Source organism: Gossypium hirsutum, chromosome A13 (assembly GCF_007990345.1).
Source record: "Gossypium hirsutum isolate 1008001.06 chromosome A13, Gossypium_hirsutum_v2.1, whole genome shotgun sequence".
In the NCBI taxonomy this organism is placed as follows: Eukaryota; Viridiplantae; Streptophyta; class Magnoliopsida; order Malvales; family Malvaceae; genus Gossypium; species Gossypium hirsutum.
This window is the reverse complement of record NC_053436.1, coordinates 13,222,186-13,236,928: the sequence shown is the minus strand read 5'-3', so window position 1 is coordinate 13,236,928 and position 14,743 is coordinate 13,222,186. Positions and strand designations below refer to the sequence as shown.

Here is a 14,743-nt window from a genome sequence, read left to right as displayed (position 1 = left end):
CATATTCGACATGATACAAGATATTGGCCTCACTTTAAGGTAAAATTTACACAATCTTTATATTTTTAAAACATAAATTATTTCTAACTTTTATCTCATTACTTGTATTTATTTTAAAGGATTGTATTGGGGCCATAGATGGAACACACATAAAAGCATGCATTTCGCCTTCTTCTCAAATACCTTATATCGGACGGAAAGGTGAACCAACTCAAAATATTATGGTAGCTTGTAACTTCAACATATGCTTTATTTTTGCATTTCCTGGTTGGGAAGGAACAGCACATGATAGTAGAATTTTTTTGCAAGCACTTAGAAAGCAAGAGCTGAAGTTTCCACACCCTCCACCAGGTCGAACTTTAATTTTTTAATTTTTTACATAAAAAATATTAAAGTTTTTAATTTATTTTAAAACTTGATATTATGTTTTACTTTTTTTGCAGGAAAATATTATCTTGTGGATTTCGGATATCCACAAATGGCAGGTTTTCTAGGTCCATATAGGGGGGAACGATATCATTTACCTGATTTTCGTCGAGGTAATCATCAAGTATCTGGAAAAAAAGAAATCTTTAATCATGCCCATTCTTCGTTACGCTCTGTGATTGAACGAACATTTGGAGTGTGGAAAAAAAATGGCCAATATTAAGAGATATTCCAAGTTATTCATTCGACAAGTAAGTTTTAATAGTTATTGCAACAATGGTTTTGCATAATTACATTCGAAGACATGCTTGGTCAAATGATGAGGATTTTCGAGAATTTGAGAATATACCGGACATGCCAGTCTCTTCAAGCCAGTTTGACAGAGGTGAATCGAGTTCTTCTAACAGAGAAAGTGACCTTGAAATCACAATGTTAAGGGAAACCATTGCAACTAGTTTAATGAATCAATATTTGTAAACACACTTTGTATCATAACCTAATTTCTAGTAATAATGAAACTTGTTATGTCTTATGTTACTATTTTTTATTTATTAAAAATCATCCGTTTAGATACTTTAAAATTTGATCCAAGTATAATGTTATTATTTGTGAAAATAATATTTATCATTGTTATAAAGAAATATTTAACTATAACTATAAAAAAATTAAAAATAATTATCATTTTATCTAATAAATAATTTAAATTAATTATATAATTCATTAAAATATTGGAAGATACATTTTAATATTTTATTAAATGAATTTGCATATTTTAATAATTTTAAAAAAGTAAAATAATTTAAATAACTTCTATTATATATCAATTCTAATCTGATGTCCTTAATAGTCATTTTTCATTCTCACCTCACCGCTACAGCTGCGTTTGAATCCAAACACACACTCCACCATTGTTTCTAATCTCACCGCTACAGTACCCAATCTCACCGCCACTGCTGTTTTTAACCTCACCGGAGGTAAACACACCGCCCATCCAAACTAGCCCTTAGTATTTGTTAAATTACAAAAAAAATGTTCTCCCATAATTAAAATAAATTATATTATTTAAAAGTACTTTAATATTTTTCATTTAAAAAAAACAGATAAAAATATACATATGGTGAAATTTAAACTCACATCAAACTTTAATTTAAATATACATATGGTGAAATTTAAATTCTCATCAAATTTTAATTTACCATTCAACTAAAACATTATTTTTATTAATATGGTTGTTAATTAAATTAGTATCACAAGTCAAACTAATATTAACTCACAATTAATGACAAAACCACAATAAATAATTGTAATTTAAAAATTAGGAGGGTATAAACTGCACTGCATAATTGTGATCCATTTAATATTGTTTGTCTATCTAATATATTTATATATTTAAATTTCGTTTTCCTCATAATTTAATAATTTAATCTAATTTTTTATTTTAATATACTACATATTTCATATGTTATTATAATCAATGAACTTCAAATCATAAGTTTTATTGTTTATTGTATGTTATTTTTAAACACACATTTGTATTCTAAATTCGTGATTTTCACATACATATGCGTGTAATAAGATTTCTAGTTTGGTTTTTAGGAGAATTCAGACAAAAAATATATATTAAGCTTTGAAAAATATTTAATAACAAATAGTATTAAAATATAGAAAAGTAGTTAGAATATAATGAAGACTAAAAACGAAATTTATGAATATAAACATGGATACAAAATAATAAAATTGCCTTGAAAAATCATATCTATGCCAAAAAAAAAAACATGTATATAGCACCTGTTTTTCGATGGGTCCCAATTTTAGTTGTGAAAGAAACTGGTTATAGGGCTTATGGCAGGATTTTCCACAAAAATTCTAGTTTTGCCCAATCAATAATGTTATTAGTGGATTATTTCTTGCCTGCAAGATAGATGCCTGATGCGATAGCCACACCGGCAGCCGCAATGCCCAGCGATACCAGAATTTTGCCGGTTGAAACTGTCGGTTTCTTTGAAGGAACTGTCATGAGATCATCTATCAAAACAGGCTGCTTCCAATATTTCTTAATTCCTTGCAAGTGGCCTTTACCGACCACCGCAACGACTGAACTATGCTCACTCGCTGTTCTTAGTAACGTGGATGACATGAACCTGAATGTTTATGCAAAATTTGGATGATTAAACACAATATTTAACATAAAAGTATAAAATGTGTACTTCAGATATCATAAAAAGAAATGGCTTCATAATGACTTAACACCAGCAGACTTAATCTTGAATGGTTATAAATTTTGACGACAAAAAAGAAGAAAACCGTACGATTTAGATTTGCAGTCAAGAAAGTCTCCAAAAGAGAAATATTAATGTTACCCAGAGCCGATGTGTCAGACATGGGCATCTGTGCAAAGAAGGTATGCTCATTTTCTCTTAAGTTCTTTTTTATATATATTTGGCTAGTCATGTTCTTTTATCCATGTTCTAATACGTGATGGACACAGGTACTTGAGAAGAAATAAAAGCTCGAGTAACAAAATCTAATACAGATAAATTGAAAAGCATCTAAGGGAGCAAACGAATACTAACTGGTCTCGTTCATGTACAAGAGTTTCCATTAGAGTAGGGAATTCCTTGCTCATTTCTTGAATCACAAGGGTCAGCATGTCAACATCATCCATGTCCTTCAGCTGAATGTAAAAAAGAAAAGAAAATATATAGCATCATAAGGATTTTTGTTTTCATAACTCCAAATGTAAAGAAAGCAAATAGACTGATGACAAACTAACAGAATAAGAAAGTTCACCATTTTGTTAAGCTCTTCAGGGCTGGGCAAGAAGACAGCTTGAAAAAGTAAGGAATACAGTAACTTAATCTTATGCCAAAGTGGCATTTTCCCCCAGGTTCTGCGCAACGTAACCTGTTTCATCCATTCAAATCTTTCAAAATGCTTGCAGGCCAAGATTAAAAATAAATGTACATAAAGTGCTATCATAGCATGAAATGTTGAGAAAACGGTAGCACTGCCATATGTAGCACCACAAAGACACCATATTTAGCATGCTGGAAGACTTATGCACGTTATCATGCAACCAACATTAGGTGTTTATGGTTTCATAAAGCAATTTAGTTGAGAACTGCTGGTCCAACTTCATTTATCGAAGAACATAATGTAAAAAACATCAACACCTTCTCAACAACTTTCCCCTGAACATAGCTAGATTGTTGTATGTACAATTGAGTTTTTCCAACATCTTTAGACAATGTTGTTTTCATGAAGCAATCACACACAGCAACTGGTGAAATATCTTACCTGCACAGGACGATCACCAAGAATCACCTTGCCACCATACTTCATTGCTTCTTCAAATGCCACACGAAATTCAGACCCAGGGAAAACCTCAAGCCTGCTGGCAACCTACCAGTATTAAGTAATGATTTAGGACACATAAATTTGCTTTACTTGATTAGGGAACAACAATGCCCAAGGAACTATAGAGACAAAAGGTACAATCAAGAGACAAGCACCTTAGCAAGAAACCAGCTATAAAGGATACCGAACATGTTATGCTTTTTCTTCCACATATCTACCATTTCTGCCATGGTTGGTACCTGGTAGATTCAAGTTAGAAGAAGAAAGGTTAGCAGCAGAATATTAAAGCCTACACCAGCCGAACAGTTTTGCAACCAAAACAAAAGCCCAGTGTCAGAACTATGTTATGCAAAGATAATTAGGGCATTCACAAGAATATCGAAAGAGTGCAGCAAGCTTGAAAACACGGTAGCAAAAATTATCTCTTCAATAACCAACCTCCAATATATCTACACCATCGTGTTAGCCTTCCCTTCAAGCAAGGAATTTAGTAAAGAAAGAACAATATCAAAGGACAAACCTTTAAATTTTGTGGAGTAAGCACTGCAACTCGGCTTGAGCATAACTCCAAGAAAACAACCTGTGGGAAACCAGTTTTAAAAAGAAAATGCATGTGAGTTTTGATGTTCAAGTTAATTGTTAGGTGAATTTCAAGTCACCTTACAAACAAACGCAGGCAGCTAACCTGCGAAATGATCCATCCATGAATCAAGAGATAGATAGTTTCAGAAGAGAAGCACCTGTGGTTTCAAATAACTGATTACAGCTTCAACTTCTCTGCACGATTCCTGCAAAACCACAAGAAGTAAAATATCAATCTCCTCCTACAATACTCATCGCACATCCTAGAAATCACCGATGATCTTCAGTTAATTTAAAAGATGTTTTTTTTTTAATTCTATCAATTTCCAACATTTTCTCGTTAACCAAACAGAAACCATGACGAGCACGTGCCAGGGAGACATGCGCAGTCCCAACCAAGTACACATCGCAATTGCCGCCCTCAGCAGAGGATTCGCACGAGAGAACCATCACGCTCCTCGCAATCTCCTCCGGGAGCTCCACATTCCTTCTCTCCGAGGAATCAGATCTTTCGCTCCTAGAAACATCGCCATCGTTTCTGTCGTAATTATCCTCGTCTCGGATCTCTTCTGCTGCTGCTGCTGCTTCTTCTTCTTCTTCTTCCTCCTCCTCCTTTTCAACGTTCACGATGCTATCGCTCAATGCGTCCACGACATTAGGGTTAGGGTTGTCGATGTGCACAAAATCCTCGCCGCTCGGGTGATCCGATTCGGTCCGTATCGGCTCCATTGCCGGCAGTGGGGGCTCGTAATCGAGACGGTTGACGGTGGTGGCGGAGAGAATGGTAAAACCTAGGGGTTTGAGGACCGTGAATTGTTTTTAGTGAGAGAGGGATGGCATAAGAACGAGCAGAGTGACTCGGGCGAGATGACTGGGTTGAGTGGACGAGTCAAAGTGTATCATATAAACCGTTCCGGTTATGTGATTTAGGACCGGGAGAATTGGAGTCTGTAAATCTAGCCTATGTTGTCAATTTGAATTATTTATTTTAAAGGGTAAATTATTAAAATAGTCATTTTTGTTTACCTTATATTACATTTTAGTCACTTTTGTTTGAAATGTTATGTTTTAGTCACTTAAGTTATCGTTCTATTACAAAATGGTCATTGAGTTGTTAACTGCAATTAATGGTGTAACGAAAATCTGACATGGCCCGTTATTTCATCATATTAGACTAAAATTTTAGGTTAAATTACACAACTAGTCATTGTACTTCTTTTTTTTGAAAAATTTAACATTTTTCTTTTTATTTCTTTATTTTCCTTCTCCTTCTTCCCTTTTATTTTTCTCCCTTCTTATATTCTTCACTGCAAAACCATAATACTTGCCCACCAAATAAACCATGTCTTTGTTTCTTTCACATGATTCCTAAATTGAATTTCAATCAAAATCAAATACCAACCATTCTTAATCAAATCTCAATTTGAATATAACCTAATTTTGAAACTAAAACTAGATATAACTAGCCAATATAAAAAACCATATCTTTAATCAAATCTACACATAAATTGAATTCTTTATATTCAAAACAATTTTTTTCCTTTTCCATATTTTGATAGAATCGTGTAGATTATTCCTTTCCTTTTCTTTTATTTTCTGACGAATAAAACTAAGAAAATGATAAATTGATCTAAACCTTCTTGGATATTCCCAAACAAACTTGATTGGAAGTCGATCATGCATGAATCGAAGAGAGAAAAGTAGTATGGAACCAAATTGGTTTAGGTAAAGTTGAGGGTAAGTTTAATATGGTGGTTGTTTTAGCCATTGAGAGTGTCGAGCTCGTTTGAAGAATTTGTGATCAAGATAGTTTCGAGAGGGCGAAAATGTTGTAGGTAAGGTAGATAAGATGGTCGTGGAGGTTGGTTAGGAGTTCGAAGGAATAGGCTTAGGAAACTTTTTTTAAGGTAGACCACCATAAGTCACGAGTGGTGTACTCTTCGAGTGAGGTGAGCTTGTGGACTAGGTCATTGAGAGATTCGAATTGGTTCGTCAAAGTGGAAGTGGATGGTGATGGTTTGTAATAGGGGTGAGAATGCGCGAGACAAGTTTTATTTTGGTTTCAACTTTCACCTTTTCTTATTTCAGAAACATAAAAAAGTTATGTTAAAAAATGGAAAACATAGAAAAAATATGTTAAAAGAAATGGAGAAGGGGAGAAAATAGAAGGAGAAACAGAAGAGAATGGGAAAACAAAAAAGAAGAAGTTAAAAGAACATAAAAAAATTAAATTGCTCAAAACGAAAAAATATAGGGACCAATTATATAATTTAACTTAAAATTTTCATTTAAAATGATGATTTAACATGCCACGTCAGCTTACCGTTACACCATTAACGACAATTCACGACTTAGTGACTAAAATGGTACAAATCAATAACGTAAGTGACTAAAACGTAACATTTTAAACATAAGTGATTAAAATATAACCTAAAGGAAACAAAAGTAATTATTTTGGTAGTTTACCCTATTTTAAAAACATGAAAGTAATGGTTGCGTGTAGAATCAAGTGTTACAATTTTTGATGCAGATTTAGCATTTGTGTCTTGTAGATAGAATAATGATTTTGAAAAATTTTAAAGAAATTATACTTATAATTGTTTTCTCCAAAAAAAATACGCATCAATAAATTATAAATAATCAATACATAGATATGACATATAATGCATATGATAAAACACTATATGTTGATGCATAAATGTTATTGTCTGTGTTGACAATGCAAAGAAATTGAAAAAAATATTTTTAAACAATTATGATTTAACAAAATCAGAATCTAACTTTTAAACGGTTACGATTTGACAAAACCAGAATCTGGCTATTGAGGATTTTTAGGAAACTGACTCTGCAAATTTATCATTTTGCTCATTCAAAAAACAATATAAATAGGAGGTCATTCGCCTCATTTTTTCGTAGAACACAATAAGAGAAAAAAAAAACAACTTCTTTCATCCTTCCATTCTCTAAATTCTGGTGCTCTACGAAATTACGCAAGAGGAAAATTCTGTTATTGAGTTTTAAGCAGGACCATCTATGACCCCTCCAATCTTTCTTGGGAATTGAACCTAGTATGGTTTCGCAAGTTTCTTTAAGTTTATTTTTCGATCAAATTTTTGACCAATTGCTTTTGTTTTTTCAGTTCCGATTCCTTTTGAGAATAGCAATACCAATTGTGTTCCACCTTCTTTATTCGAGTGCACGAATATTGAAGTACTATGTTAACCTTAGGGGCGACGTCCACTAAACGATTACACCGATCAAGGTAAATTTTCTTCTAAGGTAATGGTTCTTCCACGACATAGTGATAGCTTTATTTATTTACACTTAGTTCGGTTTCCTATCAGCGCTAACGGTTTTACTTTGCAGTAGTATATTTCCAACATTTTAGACGCAAATTGTTTCTGTTTCCTGCTGTTAGAACCAATGAAGACTCTTACAGGCAACGAGCTAGAGTAAACTTGAGGATCGTTGGAGCAAGTGAAGTGTCCTATTGAGGCAATCAGTTTGTAGGCACCTAAGCAGTGTAAGAGTATGCCTAAGTAGCATTGGAGCGATTGCAAGCTTCATCTATGTTGGCCAGTGGATCATTGCAATCAAGATGGGCTTGGAAGGCCGAGCGTGTAACAGCCTGATTTAGACCCTAATCGAAACGGTGGTTTTGGGACCACGAATCTGAGTCAGAAAAATATTTAAAAATTATTTTATGTGTTTATTTTGTGTGAATTGATATCTATGAAATTTTCGTGACTTAATTTCGTTGTTCAGGTGCCCGATTTAATAAAAGGACTTAATCGCATAAATAGAAAATTTGGTAGTTTAATTTGTAAAAGGCTAATTTGTTATTGGCTTTATAAGTGAAGGAATTTAAATGGTAAATAAACCCTTTGTTTTAATATGGACGGCATTAGGCTTATAAAATATGTTTTTAATATAAGGTCATTAAGGGTAAATTAGGAAACTACTAATAAAAGTTAATATATATCATAAGATATAACATAAAAACTGTAGTGCTCATACTTTCTTTCCACCATAGCCGAAACTAAAAACAAAGAAAGGATAAGAAACCTAGTTCGGCCATCTTCCAAGCTAAAATCAAGGTTCGTTCTTTGTCGGTTTTTGAAAATTTCTACGTTTTTGAGATCGTTGTTTCGAGTACTACAAAACCCAAGCTTTAATTTTTTATTTTGATGAATATTTTGAATTGTACCATTGTTTATAGTTTGTGATTTTTGTTATTTGATGATGAAAAATGAAATATATGTTTTAGATTAACATGTTTTGTATTGGAGTTCTTGATGATTTTGAGTAATTAGGACTAAATTGCAAAAATAATAATTTGAGGGACTAAAATGTGAAATAAATTGAATATATGGACTTGTATGGTAATGGGTAAGATTTGGCCAAACATGGGCATTTGGAAATTTTGTGTATTTTGTGTTTTGTGCAATAGGGACTAAATTGTAAAAATTGTAAATGTTAGGGGTAAAATAGTAATTTGCCTATTTATGTGTTTTTGGACTAAATTGAATGAAAATATGTTTGAATGAGCTTAATTTGAATATGTTTAGATCAAGAACCAAAGAAATCGGATTTGGATCAGGAAAAAACGAAAGTTGTCGACTAGCTGCCCAATTCTGTTTTGTATCGTTTGAGGTAAGTTTATAAACAAATAGACGTGTTTATTGCTAATTTAATGTTATATTTATATGCTGTTATGAAATGTTAGAATTTAAATATACTATGGCGAATATGATTAAATATGGTTACTACACTTCTGAGTTTGATTCGACCGATATACGACGTCCGGAATCCCAGTATGAACCTTAAAAATAGCTAGGATACATATGTCATGACATAGGATTCTGATATATGTGTGCGAGTAAGTCCATGGCATCGATTTGTGATTTCAATATGTGTTTACGAGTAAGACCCTGTCTGGGACAGTGGCATCGATATGTGGCTACATGTAAGACTGTAACACCCCCTACCCGTATTCATTGCCGGAATAGGGTACGAGGCATTACCGGAGTTTACTGAACATTTTCAGATAATTTTGAGTCATTTATTATTCATATTTTGAAATAATCATAACGTCTCTCTATTGGGCCCTCGAAGTCCAAAACATACATTAGAAACCAACTGGAATAAAATCGAGATCATAAAATTTTTTTGCAAAATCTTAAATTATATTTTCATCTAAGTACTTACCATTTCAATGCTCCTTATAATTAAACATGTTACCATTCAATCAATAGCTTGGCACTTGTCTAAGCGTCAAACAACAACATTGTTAGTATACTTGCACATATTTCATATAAATTCAACATTGATATACCTATTTTCTCAACATATCACACTTGAGTTTAATAATAGTCTCAACTTAATTTCCTTGTATCAACATATCAAAGATAATTATATATGTACATGTCACAAAATATATTATTCTCTTACTGTTTCTTCATAAGCATATATCATTCATTTCATTATATCAATATTTCATGCACCATCATTTCCTTATATCTTGTATATATTTATTTCGGTAATAGTTCGTATTAAACTTAACATAAATTAAATTCCATGTACCTATATTTATTTCATTTATCTATCTTCTTAATTATTTCATACAACTATTTTGTACATATATTTCCATATGACCAATTCCTGTAAACATTTCACACAACCATTTCATATAACTATGCCATCTGATACATATTACCTGAATATCAATTGTTCAATAGATATCTTAGCGTTTCTCTTCCTCGATCTTATTTATCTTTGACATGATGTCATGGTATCTTTCAACCATAGTCTTACACATTTCATATCACGTTGCCATGGTATCTTTCAACCATGGTCTTACACATTTCATATCAGGTTGCCATGGTATCTTTCAACCATGGTCTTACACATTTCATATCAGGTTGCCATGGTATCTTTCAACCATGGTCTTACACATTCCATATTAGAGAGCACACTCCCGCGAACCTCATCCTTACAGTGGGATTACCAGTCCAGGCTAAATCCCTTGTAATATAAACTCATAGAGTATTGGCGGGATTACCAGTCCAGGCTAAATCCCCTGCAACGACAATTACTCTAATGAGCTTAGATCTGAATTACCAGTCCAGGCTAAATTCAGACCCTAATTCGGATTACCCGTCCGGGCTAAATCCATTTTCCACATATTCTTCGGGAGGGCTATATCAGGATAGGATCACCCGTCCGAGCTAGATCCTTTTTACCGTCAATTCCTTTTCAGAGATCTATCGAATTTTCCTTCCATTCAACTGAGATTTTTTCCCTTTTTTTTTCAAATATATCAATGTTTCATAAATTTCCATATAATGAACATTCAAATCATATTCATATAAAAAAAACATGCATTTCAAGCGTTTAAGAGTATAATTCAAGTTACACGAACTTACTTGGCGAAATTGCAGAAAAATCAAGATTAAGGGGCATTTTGGTAATTTACCATTTTCCCAATTTTCACCCGAACTTAAATTGAAAATTTCATTCAATTTATTAATTTAGATAATAAAAAAATTCATTCCCTTCAATTTGGTCATTTTTGACATTTTTACAAAATTACCCCCTGAAGTTTTACTTTTATTCAATTCAGTCCTTAAGCCTAAAACATGCAAATTAGCCATGCTAGTTGGATATTCATATATATTTTCCTCCTCCTCCTCTCCATTCCACATCCTTAATGTATATAACACACTTGTAAGTAACATTATCTATAATCTTTATTATTTACTTTTATGAATATTCAAGCTGTCCATCAATGTCATAGTCACTAAATTATTTATATCTGGAGCTATATAACTCCAAATTAAGATCAAATAATTTTCCATGAAACTAGACTCATATATATTCTTACCATAAAATTTTCAGAATTTTTGGTTAAGCCAATAAGTACAGTTTATTCTTTAAAGTTACTCCTGTTCTGCTGTCTAACAGTTCCGACTCTTCTTCACTAAAAATTAATTATATCCTCGTACAAGATTCAAATGATGTTTTTGTTTATTTCTATGGAAAATAGGCTCATTAAGGATTCTAAACATATAAATTTAAGTCCCTAATTATTTTTCTCCAATTTGTTATGATTTTCCAAAATCAAAATAGGGGAACCCGAAATCATTCTGACCTTGTCTCATAAAATTTATTATATCTCATGATTCACAATTCCATTGCTTACATCGTTTCTTTTATAAGAAATTAGACTCAATAAGATTTAATTTCATATTTTATTCATCCTATAATTCGATTTATACAATTTTTGGTGATTTTTCAAAGTTACACTACTGCTGCTGTCCAAAACAGTTTTAGTGAAAAATGTTGATTTCCATTTTGCCCCAAATTTCACAGTTTATACAATTCAGTCCTTGCTCAATTAACCCCTCAATTGAGCTAATTTTTCTCAATTAATACTTTACTCTATCATTTTAAACTTCTTCATAACCCCTAAAAATTAGAACTTTAGCATTAGACATTAATTCCAAACTCTTTCTTAATTAGGTCCTAAAATGAATTTCTATCAATTTTACTTGATAAAATCATCATATACCAAAATTAAAGCTTCAATTCTATGATTATTCATCATATTATTTCAGCACTCATCCATAAAAACTTTAAAAATTAGCCATGGAATCAAAAACTAATGAAATAGTAAGTTGGACCCAATTGTAAAATTCCAAAAACATAGAAATTTCAAGCAGAAAGCAAGAATTAAACTTACATCAAGCTAGAGCATGAAAACCAGCTTGAACCCCCTTCCATGGCTGTTTTTCAGCTGATGAATATGAAGAGAAATGAAGAGAATTCTAGATATTCCAATTTAGTCCCATTTTTATTTAGTTAATTTTGACAATTTTCCAATTTTGCCCTTATTTCACCCATTTCCTGATTTTTCTCAGCTATTTCCGCCCAAAATATCTCATTTGGGCTTATTTTCACTTTAGGTCATTCCTCATTTGACAATTGAGCTATTTAATCCTTTTAGCAACTTTTACACATTTTCCAATTTAATCCTTTTTATTTAATTGACCACCTAAACGTCAAAATTTTCTAACGAAATTTTAATACTACCTTATTGACATTCCGTAAATATTTATAAAATATTTATGGACCGGTTTATAACATCGAGATCTCGATACCTCTTTTTCTCAATTTCTTAACCAAATAAATCTTTATAAAACACAATTTATTATTCCAAAAATCTTTAAAAAACTACATTTGGCTCGTAAATATTAAATAATATAATCTACGAGTTCATTTTTCGGATTTGATGGTCTCGAACCACTATTTTCGACATCGTTGAAATTCAGGCTATTACAAAGACCAAGCTTGGGACGTTGGCATTGTACGATTTATGTGATTATCTGAGTGTCCTATCTAATTTTGAATGGTTCATCGGGTAAAGGTAAATTGTGATCGGATGTGTTAAATGAGCAAAAGAAGTGACATGTATGATTTAGCTTGTTAGTTATCAATGATAAGGTAAGTATGTAAATTTTTTGATAATATAAGTTATATATGATATAAAGCATAAACTTCCATAATTTAAATAAGTGTATTCAGCTTTGAACATATGGTGTGAATATTATGAAAATAATTCTTGGATATGCATTTAAATGTAATCATGTATATATTCAGCTATGAAAGTAGTTTGTGTATGTGATGTTATAATTGAATTCTTTAGCTTATGTAAATATGTATACTTGTGAAATAGATTACATAATGATAATTTAACTTAGAAAGCCCATTGATATTTGGTTAATATGTTTATGGGAGCATTCGGCTAAGGTAGTATTCGGCTAAGGTAGTATTATGCATGGGAATGTAGTATTATATCAGTTTGAATATGTTATTAAGTTGTTTATTTTCTTATAGCTTACTAAGCTACGATAGCTTATTTTGTGTTTTATGTTACTTTGTTTTATAGATTTTGAAGTCAAGCTACAAGCTCGGGGACTGTCAGCCAAGCTCATCACACTATTTACTGCTTTGGTACCTTTAAACTAAACTTAGATTATGGCATGTATAGGCTGTTTTTGAGGTTAAATATTTTGGAAATGAATGTATATATTAGCCATGCAAAAATGGCTTAACCGTATTGCTTGGGATCAGTTATGATTGCTTATGGCTTGCGTTTATTTTAGTTATGGTATTTTATGCTTTAATAAGTAATATTTGTGATATGTGCTTCGTTGTATATTAAGGTTGATTAATGGCTTGGATGTGGTATGAACATATTGACCGTAACATGTATGCCTAGGTATATTTAAAGGTTTTGAATTTGATTCTTGTTAGGTGAAAGTATGTGATCATTCGGTTGGTGTGCTTTAAAAAAAGGGTATAATTAAGTAGTTTCATGTTAAAGACTAAATAGTTAGATTTGACTGTGAGATAAATATGCTTTGTTATGTTATTATATAGTGTGCAAGATCCATATTTTGACCAGGTATAAATAAGATGGTTCTAACCAACTTTATAATAGGTATATGCTTATGTATAGATTTGTGCATATAATAGATTAACTTATCTATGATATGGTATTTGTCCGTGTTATTACATTATGGGTAAATAATGTGGTTTGAAGTTTGCATGTACGCAATTCTATGAAGCATATGTGAATTTTGTTTGCCACATTGACTTTATAGGATGTGTATTTTATCATGCAAGTTGGCTTGAAATTTGTAATAGATGTGCCTTTATATTCGACTAGTGAAGGGTGAAACATATACATATGCTATGATATGATGTTTGTTGTTTGGTAATTAAGGGACAAGTTGCTAGTAAAATAATTGATAATTATATGTCTAAAAATATGTGGTAGTAAATTCGATTAGGGTGTGTGATTCACTTATTAAGCATGTGACTTGGTATTAAGTTACTATATGTGCTTGAAATTGGTCTAAGTCAATATGGTGAAATATGTTTGGGCTTGGTGAAACATAGTTGCATCTCTTAGGTTTAGTTACTTATTAAACCATCAATGTGACTTGCGATAAAACCTTATTCAAATGTGATTAAGTGCCTATATATATATGTATATTCGAATGGATGTGTTAACTTATATTAATGTATGAAATATGTAAACTCATGTTAACTAATGTGACCATGTCGCATAATGATGTATTGAAACTTGTGTTGTTTGACATGTAATTTGCACATACGTAAGTCTTTTATATTAAAAGTATAATAGGTTTGATGTTAAATTAATAAAGTTGATGGTTAGATATATATTTCGTATACATATATAGTTTGTTTTGACATATGTTGGATCATGTTTTAATTAAGTTGAGTTATGAACGATATGATTTTAAGTTTGATATTAGATCAAGTTACGAGTAATAATGTCATTTAATTTTGA

At 31.7% G+C, this 14,743-nt stretch overlaps 1 protein-coding gene across 1 annotated transcript; it reads right to left on the bottom strand.

Annotated features, from left to right (window-relative positions):
- Positions 1 to 2,080: 2,080 nt before the first annotated feature.
- On the bottom strand, positions 2,081 to 5,312 carry LOC107894030 (traB domain-containing protein). The gene is made up of 8 exons (XM_016819220.2): positions 4,738 to 5,312; positions 4,524 to 4,571; positions 4,304 to 4,363; positions 3,939 to 4,022; positions 3,724 to 3,828; positions 3,217 to 3,330; positions 3,000 to 3,100; positions 2,081 to 2,567 (listed from the first exon to the last, which is right to left on the bottom strand). The coding sequence occupies exons 1-8, from the start codon at positions 5,092 to 5,094 to the stop codon at positions 2,327 to 2,329; spliced, it is 1,110 nt and encodes a 369-aa protein (XP_016674709.2). The 5' UTR covers positions 5,095 to 5,312; the 3' UTR covers positions 2,081 to 2,326.
- Between the last annotated feature and the right edge of the window lie 9,431 nt (positions 5,313 to 14,743).

What these genes read in the sequence shown, in the direction of transcription:
- LOC107894030 (XM_016819220.2), bottom strand. Translation starts at nt 5,094, where the DNA reads ATGGAGCCGATACGGACCGAATCGGATCACCCGAGCGGCGAGGATTTT. An exon ending in GGACTGCGCATGTCTCCCTG is followed by an intron (nt 4,572 to 4,737) that starts GCACGTGCTCGT and finishes GTGGTTTTGCAG; the next exon opens with GAATCGTGCAGAGAAGTTGA. An exon ending in CTGAAGAGCTTAACAAAATG is followed by an intron (nt 3,101 to 3,216) that starts GTGAACTTTCTT and finishes TTTTACATTCAG; the next exon opens with CTGAAGGACATGGATGATGT.